Source organism: Neophocaena asiaeorientalis, unplaced genomic scaffold, assembly GCF_003031525.2.
Source record: "Neophocaena asiaeorientalis asiaeorientalis breed wild unplaced genomic scaffold, Neophocaena_asiaeorientalis_V1.1 scaffold43, whole genome shotgun sequence".
Lineage (NCBI taxonomy): Eukaryota > Metazoa > Chordata > Mammalia > Artiodactyla > Phocoenidae > Neophocaena > Neophocaena asiaeorientalis.
Window position 1 is genome coordinate 7,314,166 of NW_020173674.1, and position 20,158 is coordinate 7,334,323.

General features: G+C 43.8%; 2 protein-coding genes across 3 annotated transcripts; both read left to right on the forward strand.

Moving 5' to 3' along the window:
• The first annotated feature begins 2,269 nt into the window (after positions 1-2,269).
• MAJIN (membrane anchored junction protein) lies at positions 2,270-16,091 on the forward strand. Of its 2 annotated transcripts, XM_024749528.1 has the most exons (8): positions 2,289-2,389; positions 4,895-4,940; positions 7,685-7,760; positions 7,940-8,065; positions 8,891-8,922; positions 9,225-9,316; positions 14,775-14,847; positions 15,975-16,091. In XM_024749528.1, the coding sequence occupies exons 1-8, from the start codon at positions 2,289-2,291 to the stop codon at positions 16,089-16,091; spliced, it is 663 nt and encodes a 220-aa protein (XP_024605296.1). The 2 variants fall into 2 exon arrangements, 1 of the variants encoding a protein (XP_024605296.1); XR_003003710.1 differs by lacking the exons at positions 7,940-8,065; positions 14,775-14,847; positions 15,975-16,091 and adding an exon at positions 10,694-10,911 and having other exon boundaries at positions 2,270-2,389; positions 7,685-7,846.
• A 2,786-nt stretch (positions 16,092-18,877) lies between these two features.
• Positions 18,878-20,127, forward strand: GPHA2 (glycoprotein hormone subunit alpha 2). The gene is made up of 4 exons (XM_024749534.1): positions 18,878-18,979; positions 19,341-19,443; positions 19,585-19,769; positions 19,880-20,127. Exons 1-4 carry the CDS (start codon positions 18,878-18,880, stop codon positions 19,979-19,981), a joined length of 492 nt encoding a protein of 163 aa, XP_024605302.1. The 3' UTR covers positions 19,982-20,127.
• Positions 20,128-20,158: the final 31 nt, after the last annotated feature.

Below are 20,158 nucleotides of genomic sequence, written 5' to 3' on the forward strand. Positions count from 1 at the left end.
TAGTCCCTGGGACAGTGTCACCATGACTGCAGTACTGTGTTGGAAAATAACCTTGTGAAATCTTTGAACCACTACTACTATGTGGTTGTCTGGGATTGTGCTGTCTAATCTTTATTTTCAAATAGGGTAATTAGTGTGTAGTGTTTGTTTCTGAAGCAGGCAGCCAGCAATTAACAGGAACAGGCCCCAGCTAGAAGAGGGTTGTTTTTACTTCTTTCAGCCATCCAGCTGTGGCACAGCACATGAAGTTTCCTCTCTGGCTCGTCATTTCCAGCAAATGTTCTTCATTTCCTTTGCTCTGATGCCCCCAGTCCTCAGTCTGTGGGGAAAGGTGACTGCATTTTTGAAGAACCCTCTGAATAATTAAGGGCTCAATTTTTGTGACAGCACCCTAAGTTTTACCAAATGGACTCCCCGCTTACTTAGTAAAGTCATCTAGGACCAAAAACACCATCAAATCTGGCGTAGGTTCCTGCCATGCCTAGTACATGGGGAATCTGCAAGTTTTTCTCAGGATATGAACGGTATTTCCTCTCTGGTAACTTTGCAGTTGGCACCAACTATTTCTTTTCACTTTTGACTGTAGTTCTAGTCTAAATAGTCTCGGGCTCTGGCTCCAGCCTCCTGTGATTCTAGTCCCAAGCAGCCAAGATCAGACACTGGGATATCTCTTTACTGGCAGCCCCAGACTTAAGCTTTGGAAATTGTGGGAAAGTTCTTCTTTGGGCACATAGGTCTTCTGATTCTACTATACTAGAGTTCTCCCTTCTGAGTACACATGGAATCAAGGTAATATGAAGGAAAGAATAATGAAAATAGTCCTTTATGTGTGTATAATATTGTAGTACTTACAAAATGATTTTATATTCATTATCTCATTTTTTTCTTCCTAATAACCCCAGGAAAAGTGATTTAAGACCATCGAGTCTGGATTTACACTGCCTCAGTTTGAATCCCAATTCCAACATTCATAGCCATGAGAAACTTGATCTCTCGGTGCCTCAATTTCCTAATCTATCAAATTTAGACTACTTATTTCATAGGCTTTTTGTGAGGATTAAGTGAGATATATTTATAAGGCACTTAGAATAGGGTATTACAAAAAGTTGTTGTTGTTGTTGTATAAATAAGTTGTTATTATTGTATAAATATCAACAAGAAAACCAAGGCCCAGAGAAACTAGGTAGGGACAATGGAGCTGAAATTAAAGCACAAATTATTCTTACTTTATGCCTGTTCTATCTACCCCATCTCAGCTGCCTCTGAAATCAATACCTTGCATTGTATATAGGTAGATTTGATCCTAGGAACTCTGGACATTTTACTCTCATTGTTTATTATTTAAACTTCCATATGAAGAGACAGAAAGTACAGGGTTTATTATCTATACAAATAAAAAGAGGCTTAGAAAAGTCCTAGTGACTTAGAAAATCACAGTGTGCTTGATTCTTACTTCTGAGTGCATATCAAATGCTCTCTTGGAGTAGAAGAGACATGCTGTACTTCTTTTTCCATTTCTTCCTCTCCTGAGTTTCCAGCAGAGAGGACTTTAAGTGAGCAGAGATTCTGGAATAGGAAAAGTAAAACTAGTAAGTGCTAGGAGAAGAGTGGGCACTCTTATGGCACAGGGCACTCTCATAAGTGGTGAGGAAGAAGAGTAGTTGAGAGGTAGGGAAGATAAGGCATTCCTTGGCAACACTGGAAAACATTAGTGTACATCCTTATTTACTGCATTGGCTGTAGCAGGGAGGTGTGCTAATTCCTAAACTTCATCTAAAATTAATAGCAGAGGTGTTCCCAATTGTGCCTCTTATTGGTGCATCCTGTTTCATTATTTGATTTGAGCCCTCTTCACCTTGACATAGGTTCCAGGAAAAGTGGGGGCAAGGGACAAGAACAGATTCAAGAGATATTTGGGAGATAGATTTAATCCTAACAAAAACCTTGTTACTCATCAGATGTTAGTATCATTAGTCTCATGGAAGAGAAGTAATTTGCACAAGGTCATAAGGTAAACAGCACAACTTCAACTCAGGTCTTTTGACTTCAAGTATAGAGATTGTCCCAGAATATCATGTATCCTCCCCGTGCAGGTGGGGAAATGGTCCAGGTAATTAATATCAGAACTGAGCCTGGGACATAGGCAGTGTCACTGAGAATTGGACATTATACTGATGAAGAGATGCTACAGATTAGGCAGACTCTCTTTCCTGTACATAAGGAACCATATTTAGCTTTTTAATAATTTTCTAATATTTCTATTTTCTTTAGGTTATTGTTTGGAAGCAATGAGTTTAAAACCTTTCACCTACCCATTTCCGGAGACGAGGTTTTTTCATGCAGGATCTAATGTGTATAAATTCAAAATTAGATATGGCAACAACATCAGGTAATTTTAAAACCAGGAGGGTAGTCTTTGCAAACACAGGTTAATACCTTCCCACAGGTCATTCCTTCTCTGCCTTCACCCAGTCCAGGAGACTGGCTGAAGCAGCACCTTGTAGGACTCTTTCCCAGGTATTTTGTGTTCTATATATTTATTATTCATATAAGTTTTAAAATTAGCAATGGCATACCTTTGGGGCGGTGGTTCTCAAATTTTTTTATCTCAGGACCCCTTTGCACTCTTAAAATTGAGGATCCCAAAGAGTTTTTGATTAAGAGGGTTATACCTGTCAATATTCATCATATAAAATTGAAACAGAAAAACTAAAATCATTACTTATTAATTTAAAAATAATATAACATTTTATTAAAATAACTATATTTTTGAAAAATTAATGAGAAGATTGACATTGTTTATATTCCCAGAACTTACCCCAGGAATGCAAGGATAGTTCAACATACAAAAATCAATCAACATAATACACCACATTATTAGAAAAAAAGAGAAAAAAAAACACATGATCATCTCAATTGACGCAGAAAAGGCATTCGACCAAATCCAGCACCCTTTCGTGATAAAAATACTCAAACTAGGAATAGACGGGAACTTCCCCAACATAAAGGCCATATATGAAAAACCCACAGCTAACATCGTGCTCAGTGGTGAAAAACTTAAACTTTTCCCTTAAGATCGGGAACAAGGTAAGGGTGCTCACTTTCATCACTTCTACTCAACATAGTACTGGAGTTCTACCCAGAGCAATTAGTCAAGAAAAAGAAATAAAATGCATACAAATTGGAAAGGAAGAAGTGAAACTTCTCTGTTTGCAGATGGCATGGTCTTTTTTTTTTTTTTTTTTTTTTTTTTTTTTTTTGGAAAAATTTTTTTTTTTTTCTTTTTTGGCTGTGCTACGTGGCTTTGCGGGATCTTAGTTCCCTGACTAGAGATTGAACCCACGCCCTCAGCAGTGAAAGCAGAGTCCTAACCACTGGACCGCCAGGGAATTCCCGACATGATCTTATATGTGGAAAAACCTAAAGAATCCACACAAACTAACAGAAAGTTGTTAGACCTTATCAATGAATTCAGCAAAGTTACAGGATACTAAATCAACATCAGTTGACTTATATATACTAGCAATGAACACTCTGCAAAGAAAATTACGAAAACAATTTTGTTTACAACAATATCAAAAAGAAAAAATACTTAGCAATAAATTTAACCAATGAGGTGCAAGACTTGCACACTGAAAACTACAAAAAAAATATGTATTTCTGAGTGAAATTAAAGGAGACCTAAATAGAAATGTATCTGTGGGAATTCCCTGAGTGGATAGGACTCAGCACTTTCCTGCCAGGGCCGGGTCTAATCCCTGGTCAGGGAACTAAGATCCCACAAGCTGCGCAGCGAGGCCACTTGATTTTGTAACCTGAAGTGTTTCGTTGGTCATTTGGAAAATATTGGTTCACTGGCTTATGCAGATTGTTCAAATGTCAACACATTTCATTATATAATATCAAAAAATCATATTTGCTAATATCACTACCAAACTTGTCAGAAAAATGTCTAAGTATTTGGAAGCTGTCAACCCCACAGTGGTGGATAGAAGTTTTCCAAAATTCAAAATTTTGCTTGAAATCCCAAAATTTATCCTTGACAACAAATACTGTCAGTTGTTTTCCTTAAATTGATAAGCTCACTGTTCATTTTTGAGAAAATGTCTGTCACATTCCCAAGTCTGAATAAAAATCATAGTTTATCTGTCAGCTGATCATTCAAGTAAACTATGAAAAAGCAAGTGGTTCAGTTTGCAACTTAAACCGTTGTACAGGTGCTTTTTCTCAAGACAGCCATCATCTTCTGGTACGCGGCAGAAATGCTTTCTGCTACTTCCTGTTTTATCACCTAATATTACAAAGACATGCATTCAAGGGTTGAGATTTATAAAGTTATTAATTTTTCACTGCTTCCTCTAGGATATTAAATGAAACTGGATTTTTTTTCTGTGTGGTGGTAAAGATGACTACAACTGCTAGTACAGTTCAGTGCAACTGGCTAGATTTGTGCCAAGGCACCAGCAGTTTTGCCCACCATTGATTGTGCACTACAGATTATAAATGTTAACATAGTGAAAAAGGCAAATAACATCTTAATATTATTATGAAACTAGTTTTGCCCTTGGAGACTCCTTGAAAGGGTCTTGAAGACCCCTAGAGGTCCACAGACTGCACTTGTACAACGGGTCTAACAAATTATTAACTTTCACAGTGGAAATTTCAGGTCTTGGCGGGTTAATGGAGAAGATATTTTGGTACAGCCTTGTACCAATTCTCAGACCACACCACCTAGGTGATCACTTCTTCCCTTGAGCACTGGGTCAGCACACACAATTGTTATTTAGTTATGTTTCCTTAGCTCAATGGAAGTTTCATTTTTGCTCTACTAGAGTCTGTTGTCTCCAGAGCTTTCCTTCTTGGCTTACTTATCTCTTGTCTGTTTACCTTCTAGAGGGGAAGAGGTAGAAAACAAGGAAGTCATCGTCCAGGAGCTAGAGGTAGGGAAAGAAGCAGACAACTTCTGGGAATGTTATTCTTTGAACTGAGGATGAGTCCATATTCAGATTTTAGCTATTTCCTGCAAACTGAGTCACAACGTCCACTTGATTACTTGGCTTCTCCCTGCCACATTTCCTCTGCAAAGAAACTTTACTGTTTTCTCAGGGGAATTAAAGCCTATACTCTTTCTCAATTCTCCTAGTTGAAATGTCAGCACCTTTGAGGCTAAGAGTTACTTTGTTTCCATTGGAGTTTCCAGCCATGGGGAGCTCTCTTTTGTGGCAGCTGGCACAGGGAAAGCTTCCGGAGGACTGCAGCCTTCCAGGGCTCTGGGAAACCTCACCATCCCAAGCACTGCCCGGTACTTGACGTTCAGGAAACTCAACTGTAAATACACAGACAAGGCTGCTGTGTCTTCATTTTAATTGGAGACATTTGCAATTGCTTTATTCCCACTTCATTTTCATTCCTTTGCTACCCAGCTCCTCTAGCTTTAGATTCTCCCACAAGAAGACAGAGAAGGTGGGCAAATTCGCAGATTGGTGAAAGCATTGGAAAAGAAATTAGAGTTCTGGGGGATAGCCCTGGATTCCAGTCCTGGCTGAACCACTAATTAGCTGTGTGAGCCTTGGCAAATCATTTATCTCTCTGGGTCTTAATCGCCTCATTCATAAAATGAGAGTTTTAAACTAGCGTATTCTCTTCTAACTTCACAACTGAGTGATCTATGACTGTTGTGATTTATGAAGACATATGTTGCCACATTTCAAGGAATTTGAATGTGAAAACTCTGTGAAACCAAAGTCTTAAAGGTACCTGTGGCTCTTCAGCTGTGTGTTTTAAGATACATTAGGATCTTTGAGGACTTCAGAGGCATCAGTATAAATAACAATTATTTTAATATAGGACCATGACAGTTTTCTGCTTATTTTAATTATGAGTAGAGCAGAATTTACTTCATTTTGCTTCACTTAATATGGGCAGAGAAAAGCTCAAGGCAGCATAGTAGAGTGGAGAGAGCTTAGACTTTAGGGCCAGTGAAACCTGGATTTGGACTCTAGTTCTGCCTTCACAGTGTGACTCTGGGAAATCTGTCTGCCTTCTCTGAGTCTGTTTCCTTACCTGTCAGTGATATTGATAAATAATATCAGTTTTCAAAGTTGTGGTGAGGATTAGAAATAGATGTATGCAATGCCTGCCACACAGTAGTTCAACTAAGAGTAGCTAGAGAGCACTTATATCCATTTATAATCATATTTAAAGTTTTTGAAATGCTTTTTATATGTTCTTTTTCTTGCTCTCATTAGTTCTGAGGCAGATGTTATCATCCTTTTTCACTCATTTCGAAAACATCTATTGATAGGCAGTTTAGTCTAATGGTTAGGAGTGTAAGCTCTGGAGCCCCACTGCCTGGGTTCATATCTTAACTCCATCATTACTACCTGTGTAGCCTTCCATGAGTCATTTTACCTCTTTGTCTTAGTTTCCTCATGGGTAAAATGGGGATAATAGAAGTGTTTATCTTATAGGGTTTTATGACTGTTAAATTCATTAATGTGTATAAAAACAAAAATATTTGCCATAATGATTACTCAATAAATACTAGCTATTAAAATCATAAGCTAGATACTGTGCTAATAGAGATCATACAAAGATGAACATGACACCGTTTCCGTTTTCTGTGAGCCCAAATATGAGGAAAATGAGGCTTAGAGAGATGAAATGACAAAACTGAGACTGAGGACTTCCCTGGGGGCGCAGTGGTTGAGAGTCCGCCTGCCGATGCAGGGGACACATGTTCGTGCCCTGGTCCGGGAGGATCCCACATGCTGCGGAGCAGCTGGGCCCGTGAGCCGTGGCCGCTGAGCCTGCGCGTCCAGAGCCTGTGCTCCGCAACGGGAGAGGCCACAACAGTGAGAGGCCCGCGTACCGCACAAAAAAAAAAAACAAACTGAGACTGAAATTCAGATTTTTTTTCCCATAGAAATTTAGTAGTCTTTTCATGATACCAATTGTTTAACTAGTGTATACTAATAAGCATAGGTTAATTAGAGACTAATCAATTCAGATTTAAAGAGAGTAGAAGAAAAGATTTGACTTAAGCAAAAGCAAAATAAGTATATGTAAATAAATACCAGTATTATTCACTAATCCAGTATATGTTTGTTGAGGACCTGTTATGCTTCATCCACTAATGGTAGACACCATAGAAGGGATGCTAAGATAAATCAGGTGTATATTCTACTTCAAGAAGATTTCTCAGTAAGGAAAATAAAAATATGTACATGGAGGGAATTCCCTGGCAGTCCAGTGGCTAGGACTCAGCCCTTTCACTGCCGGGGCCAGGGTTCACTCCCTAATCAGGGAACTAAGGTCCTGCAAGCCATGGGGCATGATAGAAAAAAAAAAAAAAAAGTACATGGAATATAGTAAAAGCCCAAGGCTAACTACTGTGAAATTTGAGACTAATAGTTAATAAAACTCGGGAAATCAGGGAAAACTTTCTGGAGGAGGTGGCTTTTGAACTGTATCATAAAAGGATAGGTCGAATTTGGTCATATACTGATGGGTTGAAAGGGTATTTCAGGCAAGAGCATAGGAATAGAGAAGCAGAAGGCATATTCAGGGAACAGCGAGTAGTTCAACTTTAAAAGCGTATAGAGTATGTGAAGAGCAGTGATAAGGATAAATTGATAGATTGGCTGAGATTAGATTAAAGTCATTTCAAATTTTTTTATTTCAGGATTCTATTCGTGTGGTCTTGGGAAACCTGGATAATCTGCAGCCGTTTGCTACAGAACACTTCATTGTATTTCCCTGTATCCTTTCTTTACTGGGTGGAAATGAACTACAATTCACACTGTATATTCAAATGGAAGCAGCAAACCCATAGGCAGTTTGGAGGGTAGGTCAGGGAAACCAGAGGGAGTCTTTTCCCTAAAATAGTACTCAGGGATTCGTACTGGCTTCTTTCCTTACTCCTGAGCACATTTCCCAGATAAAAGCAAATGGGAGAGAGTGTCCCACCTGAAATTCAAACAAGGAGAGATTGTCTTGGTCCCTTATCCATTTGTTTTCACTCTGTACGTGGAGATGAAATGGTTTCATGAAAACCTGTCAACTGGTAAGTAGAATGATAGAAGTGTAGGTGGTGGTGAAGAAAAAAGGGAAGGTTGAACATCCATGGGTTAGCGGTGCAAGCTGAATATGGTGAAACAGTCAGCCAGATTGGGCGCCAGCACTGACAGTGCAGAAGTCAGGAGCATGTGTCCAAACTAGACTGCCTGCTTCAAATCTTGGTGGCTTTGCCACTTAATAGCTCTGTGACCTTAGATAAATTACTCATTCTATGCCACCTTTGTGAAATAGTGAAAAATAATAATAGTACCTATCTCACTGAGTTGTTAAAAAGATTAAATGTATAAATACTGGAAGATGGAAAGTACAGTGTGACTTAGAATAATCACTCAATGAAAGATACTTATTATATAAATAATTCCTCCATTTTAGAGTATTTAATGACTTTCACCTTAGTAGTATCTTAAAGATATCTCCCAATTTTTAATCTCTGGGGGCCACCGCTATTTTTACAAATAGAGAGATAAGGAGACACCTGCCACTTTGATTTGAAAAAAGGTACAAAGGCCTTACCTCAAAAGATCTCCTCAATTCATTTGTCACTGCTGCTGAAAGTTCCACTTTTTCTCTTTCATAATAGGGATCATCCCCTTTTAAGTGACATATAGTTAGAATATAGTACGAATCAAACTATTTTTAGCTTGTAGATGGCAGTAGTTCTAAAATAAGGGAGGAAGAAAGTTTGAGGACACAGTATTTGTAGGAAAAGTGGTACCGGGCGGTAGGGAAAAGGGTACGCACCAAAGTTCTAAAATGTCAATGATAGTCAGAAAGTCTTGATCCATTATGACATTCAAATTTTCTGTTGCAGGAAAACCAATAAACAGCAGTCCTCTTGGGTTGGTAAGTTTGCCTTTTCTGTAAGAAATGAAAATGGCCTTATTGCCTTCTGTTGTCCCAAAAGTCCTGCTCTTGTCTCGTCTTTTATGCCCCTTGGTTGTTGCCCAAGTCCAGTCAGAATTGTATACGTGAGACATTCTTTTTCCCCTTGGCTAGATTTCTGAGACTATGTCTATCCTTACTTGCAAAGCTGGTGCTAAAAGTTGCCTTTGGCAATTTAAAGATGGGGAGTTCTCTTCACTGTGCCCTCATGTGAGCAACTCTGGAAAAGGAAGAGTCACAGGAAATGTGGTTCCTCTCTATAGGTCCCGGCAGAGAGGAAAGCAGCAGGAGCCATGATGAGGAAACGAAAACACGCAGAAGCGCCCAGCTCCCCAGCCAGGCCAGGGCTGGACAGGTCAGTGGTTTTGACAGAGGGGCTAAATCCCGCATCCTAGTTAGGCTTTGCCAGCTGTTGCTGCTGGTTGATCTTGTCCTTGGGCGTGTCACTCTCTGTCTCAGGGCTTCATTCATACCTGCCTATTCTAGTGGGTGGACTAAGAGAAGGAAGCAAGTTGATGTTTGCAGTGTAATTAGAACACGGTCCCTTCCTCAGCAAAATGGAATTCTTTTGTTCATCAAGATGAAGACTGAGGGAATTTCCTAGCAGTCCAGTGATTAAGACTGCACTTCCACTGCAGGGGGCATGGGTTCGATCCCTGGTTGGGGAACTAAGATCCCACAAGCCTCATGGCATGGCCAGAAAAAAAAAGATGAAGACTGAGAGGAAATGTAAACATATCTGTACAATTGAATCCAACAAATATTCAGTGAGTACTTACTATGGTCGTACTATAGGAAAACACAGAAGGCACAAGATATGAAGTCCCAAAATATTATCCAAGAACATAGAGAAACCCTCTTTAGAGGGTTTCTCAAAAGAGTGAGAGTGAATAAAATATAATCTTATTTTACCCAGTTAGCAGTAAGCTTTTGGAACTCTACCTTAAGAGGTAGTACAGGCTGCAACATAAATGTCTGCAACAGGATATGCATCAATGACTGGGTGAGGTGCTGCGAATTAGGGGGAGTGTTGAGCACAACCCTTAACATGTTGAAGTTGCTGTTGTAGAGGCTTATTTTCTTCTTTTGATTCTCTGTCAGGGACAGAATGAGTCAGTAAGACAATTCAGTTGTTCATGTTAGCACCCAGAGAGAGATGCTGGAATAATCCAAGGTGTGGTTTGCTCCCAGCCCAAAGTGCTTTCAGCCCAGGTTCACAGAAAGCAGCTGTTCTTTTCCTGGTACTGTGTGGGCCCCAAGACATACAGGAGCAGTGAGGGTAGACCATGAAGGAGCTGACCCCTACACCCTTCAAATGCACACATCGGTGAAGAGTTAGGAAATTCCTTTCCCAGCCAGGTGGGATGTGAGGATACTTGGAGGTATGAAGCTTTGGTCAGTTCCATTTGACTGAATTATCCATGGAGATGAGGCCTCACATCTTCCCTTTCTCTGTGTTTTGATGCACAACCAAGTATTTCAAAATCTGATACCTGCTGTCAATCACATTTTCCCTTTCTCAACCCCTGGATCCCAAAATGTCTCAAACTGTGATTCTACTGTGAATTAAAGCAGCACCCAAAGAGGGTTTGGCCACACTATTTATTCTGCAGGCCAGGAGTGGCATAAAAATAGCCAACCTGCTGAAATATTCATTTGGGCCACATTTGCTTGAATGTGGTGATGTTGCTGCTGCCAGTAACACTTCCTGGGCTTTTTTCTCCCACCTCAGGCCCAAGAAGAGGACTTCCAGCCAAGGGCTCAGCAAAAAGAAGGCCCCTATGGAAACCAGGAGGGTAAGCACCAAAATGGAGACTTCGAGACTCGTAGCTATTTCTGCTCAATTACAAGTCAGGATTCCTGTTACCAGCGCATCTTGATCCTTAGTACAGGCTGAATTCGCTGGACTCGTTCTCACCTTTCACCATCTGCAGAACAACTTTCAGCCATTCCACCCTCACCACAGCCTGTCCTAAATGTAGCTGCATAATACACACAGTGATGAATGCTTTTGCTAAAAGGTCTTCTCTTAGCTTAAAAAGCTGCTTTCTTATACTCTGCAGTTGAAAAAGAAAATAGATCTGTTGAATTGAGGTAGGATCCAGTTTAGAATTTTTTTTAGAAAACTTTTTGCTCTCATCTGCACTAGACTCTGAGTCTGGGTGCATCTAGTTTTTTTATTTTGTTTTTTTTTTTGAAATTTTCAATTTTATTTTATTTATTTTTTATACAGCAGGTTCTTATTAGTTATCTGTTTTATACATATTAGTGTATATATGCCAATCCCAATCTCCCAGTTCATCCCACCAACCCCCCACCACCACTTTCCCCCCTTGGTGTCCATACATTTGTTCTCTACATCTGTGTCTCTATTTCTGCCCAGCAAACCAGTTCATCTGTATGGGAACATCTAGTTTTTACAGATAAAATAGGTATATATCAGCACAGGATACTGGTAAGAGAAAACTTCATTTAGAGCAGTGATGGTCCGGCCCTAATAATATTTCATTTCATTTTGTGAGGTCTGCTCTCCATTTAGATATTCATACATCTGCTACTCCTCCATTTCAGGACTCCTTTTCCATAGTAGTCTCTAAAATAGTGCCCTTTTTCTTGAAATAGCTGTTATTTGTGACTTTTCTTACTTCTCTGCCATCGCTCCAAAGCAGCTCTGACCTTAGGTATCCAAACATTCCCAACTCACCTCCCTCACCTTCCCAGGATCTATAACATGATCAGTTATCGAACAAACGTTTACATATGCATTCATTCCACAAACATTTATTGAGTGGCTCCTATGTGCCAAGTACTAAAGCTATCACACACAGTCTCCCCGAAAAACACCAAAAGTGTAAAGCTGGGTAGACATTACTGATAAATGTGCTACGTACAGGAATAAAGGAAGCACAGGGTACAAAGGGACCACAAAGGAGAACCTCATTCAGACCAAGTGGTGTGAAAGAGAGTTCCCAGCGTAGCTCAGAGTAGCTCAGAGAACTAAGGCTAAGAGGAAAGAGTGCAGTGCTTTTGGTGACTGGAAGCCAGTGTACCTGGCGCTTAGAGTACGGTGCTGAGAATTGTCACTGGAGAGGTCAGCATGGGGTGGATCCTAAAAGGCTTTAAAGCCACCTTCAAGATCACAGGAATTCCCTAAAACATTTTAAAGTAGAAAAGTGAAGTGATTTTCATTTCTAAACAATTCTGTCTCCTGTTAGCAAGGCATTGTGTTAGGTGCTGGGATGCACCCAAACATATAAAACCTAGTTTTTTTCCAGGAGCTTAGCATTTAGTTGGAGTAGAGTGAACCCTTAAAGATGAAGACCTCTGCCTCTGTGGGCGGGGGCAGGGTACAGAGCCCTGTTGTGCCCATGGCCAGCTGGCCCATGGAGTGATTTAAAGCAGATGGTTTCCCTCTTCTATACCCTCATCCTTTAGAGAGGGAAGAAGAAGAAATTAGAAAGTACAAGAAGAGTACATGAAGCTCTAGAGAACAAAGACACTTTATACAACCAAGATAATTACTATTAAAGGAACATTTCCCTCACTCTCTACCCTTTGTACCATCCTATTCTTAGTTTGACGCATCATCTCCCTTAAGAACCCACAGTTTCTTACTCAACATAATTACCTTTTCAACCTGATACTGGGTTTAGAAAAAACTCTGAGAAAAAAAAAAAAAGGAGCATGTTTATTGATTTTGACTCACAGCCCAAGCAGTCTCCATTGTAGACCCTGTTCCCAGAGAGCAGACTTCTCCTAAATTAAAGTGATCACAGGGACTCTTAGTGTAAGTCACTTGAGCTGGAAGAATTGAATTTACTCCTATGGTCCAATGCCTAATATCTTCTCTTCCCTTTGGGGGAAGTTAAGGTGTAGAAACACAGTCAGTGTGGATTGTGCTCATCTGTACACATAGGGAGCCTGTGCAGGGAAAGCTTAGAAGAATACAACATATACCTGAATAAGGCCTCTGTTTCATAAGAGGTGTTTTGAGGAGAATGGGACGGAAGGACAGACTCATTCCCTTTGTTACTTTAGCTCCCAGATCTAGATATCCAGACTTTAAAAAGATAAAAAATGGGAGAGAGCAGATGAATGGACCAGAAGTGAAACAGACTGCCATGCACGTAGCTTTTTCTTCAAGCCTCTGCTTGAACTGCACTTCTAAGCAGATCTGACCCTGAACATACAGCGGACAACCTTGCATCAGGTTTTCAGGGTATTATGTGTTGTTGGATGTCCTAGATGGTACCCTCAGTCTTAATTCAGGCTATAATGGTTTTCCTCTCTTAACAACATTTGCCTGAGGAAACCTCGATCAAGATTTCAGGAGAGCACAAAGGCTGCCTTATGAGGGAAACTTGCCCTGGTTCAGAGGTAGAGGCTATACCTCTGCCCAGGGCCTTCGCCCTTCTGGTCCCCACTACCAACCTTAGTAGATGATGCTTCCATTAGGGCCAATGCAGCGGTATTTAAACCCCAAACCATAGTTTCCATACCTCACCATAGTAAGTTTGTGAGAATCATTCCCTCAAGCTAGAAATCAGATCTGGGCCCTCTAAATTTCATCTCCGCCCTGTCTGGAAGAGATAATAGATAGTCTCCTTCCTCCCCAGAGTTACCTTTCACTTCTATAGGAGGTATGATTTAGGTGGCTGCCTATGGGGTCTGGGATTTGAGGGGTTTGTGGAATAGCTTAACAGAAATGTCAGCTTATGCTTAGGATGGGGGATCTGTCCTAACTTTCCTGGGATTGCTGTGCCTCTGCCTCCTAGATACACCCTTGCTATAGAATTCTTCACCAGCGGGACTTCCCTGGCCGTCTAGTGGTTGAGAACCTGTGCTTCCACTTCAGCGGGCATGGGTTCAATCCCTTGTTGGGGAACTAAGATCCCGCATGCCGCGTGGCGTGGCAAAAGCAAAAAGAGAGAGAGAGAATTCTTCACCAGCAAAATGGCTCAAGGAACTCCCCAGCCCTGCTGGGCAGTCAAGCCCTCAGGTTGTGCCTGGGTGAGGGAAGTGGCCAGCGGGCAGAGATTCTCAAAGGAAATATATCAACCATGTTTCTGGCTACCAGGGTATCTCCTAGAATATTATAGGCTTGGAACCAGGTTGTAGGATGTCCCCTTCAAAGTACAAAGGAAGGTCTATAGAGCAGTAGACAGAAATAATAAGATTGCTTACGCCAGTCACGTTTCTGCTGCCCTGGCTCTAGCCATGTTGATCATATTTACATGTTAATGGCAGTGTGCCCTTGTACATCATGTCCCTTTCTGGAATGCCCTGCTCTCTCTGACCCCTTGATGCCATCCACCAAGGCCCCATTTAAATAACACTTTCCCTGTGAAGTCTTCCTTGACTAACCACTACCCACTCTGTTCATGTCCTCCTCAGTAACCACGGCACTCTATATAGACTGATGGAGTAGTCTTATCACACTGACTTATAATATTTAGTTTATACGTCAGTTTTACCACATAGATGATACTTTTCTCCAAGGTAAAGTAAAGGTCCTCCTGATTTCTGAAACCTCAATATTCTGTCCTTGGTAATAGTTGGCACTCAGAAACATGGAATGATAAGGTATACCCAGCTAGGTTTGTTCTTGGCTCTTAAATACTATGATTTTAGAGAGACAGTGTTTGGGAAGCTGATATGAGAAAAGGACAGCCCTATAGAAGGAAAAATAGAACCTGTCTGGGCAGTCAGAAGGCAGGCCCCAGCACTGATGTGATATCACCTTACCAAATAGCATTCAGACCACCAAGCTGTAAAGGAGTAATGTTTAAGACTTTTCTTGGTCTTTTTATCAGAACAGAGAAAGAAAAACCCAGCAGGAATGGCAGGAGACCCCAGCACTTGATATCACTGATGTTCAGGACCAGGGTAGGTTCTGGGAAATTCCTGTGTATCCTCCTCTAATAATCATTCTGTCCTCTTCAGTCATCTGGTGAGCAGAGCAGCACAGAGCTCTGAGTCTGGACACGCTCAGTGGGTGATGTACCTCACTCCCGTGGAGGTGCTTGTTGGCTATCCTCCAGTCTGCGGGCAGGCGCTTGAGTCATAAAAGCCCCCGCAGTTCCCAGAAGGAGTGAAGGAGCCAACGTATGTCCTTCTTGTGCTTCTGATAGCGAAACTGATGCTCCCAGTTTCAGAACATTTCCATATTGTGTGATAAGTTTTACAGAAAAGTTGGGAGGGATATGTTTCACTCTTCCATCCTGGAGAACAATCTCTGGGAAGCTGTCTCTCCTCCTCTTCCCTTTGGCGCACTAGTGTTAATATTGAAGGTGCAGGTGGATGCTTGGCAAGGGCTGGGAATGCATGTTGAGGTATTGCCCTTTCAACTTGCTGATCTTTCACTCAGCATGAGGATTCGATATGGATACAGTTATCACAGATGCAGTCCTGTGAGCAAGTGAGTTCTTCAGTAAGTTGTCATTCCATGTGCAGACACACCAGCCATGGTAGGTGTCTAGGATTTGAGCAGTGTAAAAATCTCAGGGGCAGGGCTTCCCTGGTGGCGCAGCGGTTAAGGATCCGCCTGCCAATGCAGGGGACACGGGTTCAAGCCCTGGTCCAGGAAGATCCCACCTGCCACGGAGCACCTAAGCCCGTGTGCCACAACTACTGAGCCTGTGCTCTAGAGCCCGCGAGCCACAACTACTGAAGCCCACGCACCTAGAGCCCGTGCTCCACAACAAGAGAAGCCTGCACACCGCAACTGGAGAAAAGCCCACGCAGCAATGAAGACCCAACGCAGCCAAAAATAAATTAAATAAATAAATTTATTTTTTAGAAAAATCTCAGGGTCTTTGAAAATACTCCAAGGTCAGAATAGCACCTTACTGAGCTGAGATGAAATTGGGAAGGTCAGAACAAGCAATTCACCTGGCTTTGAATAATCCTGGTTTGAGGCTGCCCTGGGCTCAGGCTCTGTGTCCTGCCTTCTGCTCACATAAAAGTAGCCTGAGGACTGACACCTTCTCCCTGCCTGAGCGTTTTCCTTGCAGATTCTAAGTGGGGAGACGGCCGAGCAGGGAAGATTATCCCACCATTGCAGCAAAACGATCCACCTCCTCCTGAAGGACGCACGGAGCTGGGAACCAGTGGCTTCTTTGGGTTTCTAAGGTAGGATAGACCTCTCCTGCCATCGAACTGAGACCCAGGGCAGTCTAGCTCCAGAGCCTGCCCCACTGAGTCTCTCAGGGAAATTAGAATACAAAAGAAAGGTGACCTGCATAATCTCTATTTTGTACGGGATAAATGATGGAAATGAAGTGAGCATTAGGGCCCTAACTGAATTTAACAGAGACTGTGTCTTGTTCATTTTTACACAATCTACCCCACCCCGATGTGTCCAGCATTGGACCTGATTCCACAAATGCTGCTTGGACAGAAACTATTCTGATCGTGCTTGGGTTATTCAGATGATTTCGTTACCAAAATGTTTCCATTCTCCCCTCTGAATCTAGGCTGTCTTCAGAGTCCTTTTTGCAGAGTACAGTTAGCAAATCGCTTTCTCTATCTAGAGCTCAGCCATACCATTGCAATTGTTCTTCTTTATTTCCAGCTCCCGAGTATACTCTAACTTGGGTACCTTTTCAAACGCTGTTTCAGACTTGAATTTCCATTCAGTGGTCTCAGAGCAAAAATGCCCTAGCTAATAATGGAGCCCTAATGGGACCTGGGAGAAGGGAAGTGGACCTCTCAAGTCTCAACCTGCTCTGCTCTTCTTCCTGCAGCTCTCTCTTCCCGTTTCGGTATTTCTTCAGAAGGAGCAGCCAGTGAGCCTCCTAAATGCAGCGGTGGGAAGAGCGTTTCTCTTGCAGCGACTCTTCCCGCTCCACTCCCTGCTTATGACATTCCAGTCTTGGGGAATGAGAGCCCCAAACTCCCTGAGTCCTCTTGTGGGTTTGTCCTTTACAATGGATTGTCCTTCCCCAATTTAAAACACTAAGAATGTAACTTTCTAAAATGCTCTAGTCTGAGAATTTTACTGCCCTATGAGCCAGTTAGGTCTTCCATCTGCAGCACTTAGATTTCTAATGAAAATAAATTATTTATGAAGAGTTATTGACTGAATTTTAGTGGAGTAGAGAGAGAGAGCACGAGAGAGCAAACTCTTTCCTCAAGATACAGGGAAACAATGCCTGAAACCTCCCCTGGGTCTCCCTGGTTGTTGTTGACAGAACAGTTTGGGTAGGTGGGGTCTGTACCTGACTTCAAACCTTAAACTCCCCTGGCCAGGTTAGAGAATGGGGATTTGCAAGACTCAATGTCCTGAGCCCTGCTGACCCTCAAGAAATCATGTCTCCTCGGTTCACCCAGTTTGGCCCCAAAGTGCAGTCTCTTAGTAGGTAAATGCTTCTCACCTAGCTGCCCCTTTGGCTTTTGACAGTAATGCAGATTAGTTTATTGGATCAACTGGAAGTCAGTGTAGGTTAGGGCCAAAGGAATCATTTTGTGACTGTAGAGATGTCCAGTATTAGAATGGGCCACCTTGTAAGGTAACAAGCCTTTGTCAATCCTAGTCTTTAAACAGAGCTGATTGTCTGTCAGGTGCTGGAAGTTACTCTCGGTGGCTGGGAACGCTGGGGCTGGACTGCTAAAGTCCCTCAGAGACCCCTTGTTCTGACGCCTTTCCCTTGGCTGGGGAGGAGAGAAGAGGTGGGCTGCTGAAGGGCCTGGGACCTGAGGGGAGGAGGGCCAAAGGGGAAGTCGCCGTGTGAGGACTGGAGGACTAGGGACAAGTTGTGTTTACAGCCTTTGCCCTGCTGTCCCAAACACAGCCCACTTTCCAAAGCTGTTCAAAGGCACAGCTCCAGAATCTGGAGATCTGAGCGCCATTCTGACTTACGAGCTTATAATGAAGGCTTGGCAAAGTCACTTTCCTTTCTGGTTCTTATTTTTCTCATCTGGAAAATGAAAGGGTAGGATCTGATGAGCTCTCAGTGCCTTCCAGCTCTGGCAGTCTGTGGCTGGCTCTGCCTCTCAGAGCAGGTCATTGAGCCAGTAGCCCTGGGGTGTGTGGGGACAGAACCACCACAGGCTTCCTTCTGATCGCTACCCTGCCCCGGCCCCTGTGGCTCCTGCTGACCAGGGGTCTTTTTCTAACTTGCCACATTCTTGCCCCAAGTGTAATTTAGCACCAGGCGTGAATAGCAGGAGATCTGGGTTCCAAAACAGCCCTGACATGAACTAGCTGTGTGACCTTTAGTAACTTTCCTTCTCTTGAGCCTCAGTTGCCTCACCTGTAAAACCAGAGCCAGGGCTGGACTAAATGATCGATTTGCTGGGGTTGATAGCTTCAGGCACTTCCAGGAGTCAGGTCCCTGTTAGTCCAGAAACTAGGGGAAGCCCCACTCTGTAGCTGACCCTCAGAATGAGAAGTCATCCACTTGACAGTGAAAGTGAAGCTCTGAAACGGACTTAGAACCAGCCCCCTGACTCCCCCTGGCTCTGCCACCAAGCATCTCTCAGGAGACCCCCCACTGATAGCATTTCCGTTGTCCATAAGAATCTCCTCTCCACCCTTTCCTTTGCAGTGGGTAAAAGAGACAGGCAGGGCTGAGTTTAATAGTTTTAAGGATGGGCTGGCAAGGCCCTAAACAGAAGTGTCCTGCCCGAGGTCACATAGCAAAGAAGAGAACCCAGGTGGCCACAACTCAGCCCAGTGAGAGCCCTCCCTCTCCAACTGCACACACGCTGCCTACTCCACCAGCTCCTGGGCTTTTCTCTACACCTCGCTTCCCAGCCCTGGGCCACCAGCAGCTTTTGGACATAGGGGAAGCAGAAACCGCCCTAGAGGACCACACGTCAGAGAACAGCAAGATCTCCCAGGTGGTTTTGCTGTGAGGCTTCAGGCAGAGAAGGCAGGCCTGAAAGCCGATCTCCAAGAAGGCGTGGCTCCAGAATGATGGCAAATAAAAACCCGGAGAGCCAGCACCGCCTGGAGACCAGCGGGAGGCCAGAGGAGCCACTCAACAAGCCACTCAGCTCCTGGGCCTTGGAAGTGGTGAGCTCCCTGAGGCAGGAGGAGCCCCGGGAGGGGCTGGGGACTGCAGATCAGGGTCCTGCGGGCAGACAGACAGGGCAGATGGAGGGACGCAGAGGTTTGTGGTCCAGATGGTGGAGGAAGTTCGGGCGGAGAATCACGGCAGTGGGCTGACGCGCAAGTCACACTGGGACAGCTGTGCACACTCACACGCGTCCAGAGAGACAGGCACACGCACATCCACGCGCACACGCACCCAAAGGCAGGCGCCAGGGAAGACAGCCCCGCCCTGCCTCATTCACCTGGAGGCTCGCAGTGTTGAGAGAACTCCCCTCCCGCCTGCACACCCATCTAGAGACATCTGTCTACCTCCGTGTTTCAGATGCCCATGGCGTCCCCCCAGACCCTGCTCCTCTGCCTGCTGGTCCTGGTGGTCACTGGAGACCAGGGTCAACAGGCAGCCATCCCAGGCTGCTACCTGCACTGTAAGTAACCCTGGGAGCAGGGAGCTGGCGGACTGGGCGGAGGGGCAGGCAGCACCTCGAGGGACCCAGTGAGGCTCGGGCAACAGGAGCTGGGCGAGCCTTCTCCAAGGCCCCATCTACCGCTCTTCTGTCTTCTTCTAGCCTTCAATGTGACGGTGCGAAGTGACCGGCAAGGCACCTGCCAGGGCTCCCATGTGGCACAGGCCTGTGTGGGCCACTGCGAGTCCAGCGCCTTCCCTTCCCGGTACTCGGTGCTGGTGGCCAGTGGCTATCGACATAACATCACCTCCGTCTCTCAGTGCTGCACCGTCAGCAGCCTGAGGAAGGTGAGGGGCCCAGCTCGGTGGTGCTCGCTGCGGGTAGGGGAGACAGAGGAGATGGGGATCTAAGATGGCCTGAGGAAGGGGACTGGAACAGACACCCACCTCTCCCACAGGTGAAGGTGCAGCTGCATTGTGGGGGGGACCGGAGGGAGGAGCTGGAGATCTTCACGGCCAGGGCCTGCCAGTGTGACATGTGTCGCCTCTCGCGCTACTAGCCCATCCTTCTCCCCCCGCCACCCTCCCCTTGGTCAGAGGGTTTCATGTTGGAGTATATCCTACATATCCCGAACCTCAGCAAGGACAACAGCTCCAACCCTGTGAGAAGAGGGGCGTTTCTGCCTCTTCCCCACCTCTGCCTGGCTTCCTAACCAGTCCTTCATCATTTCATCTCC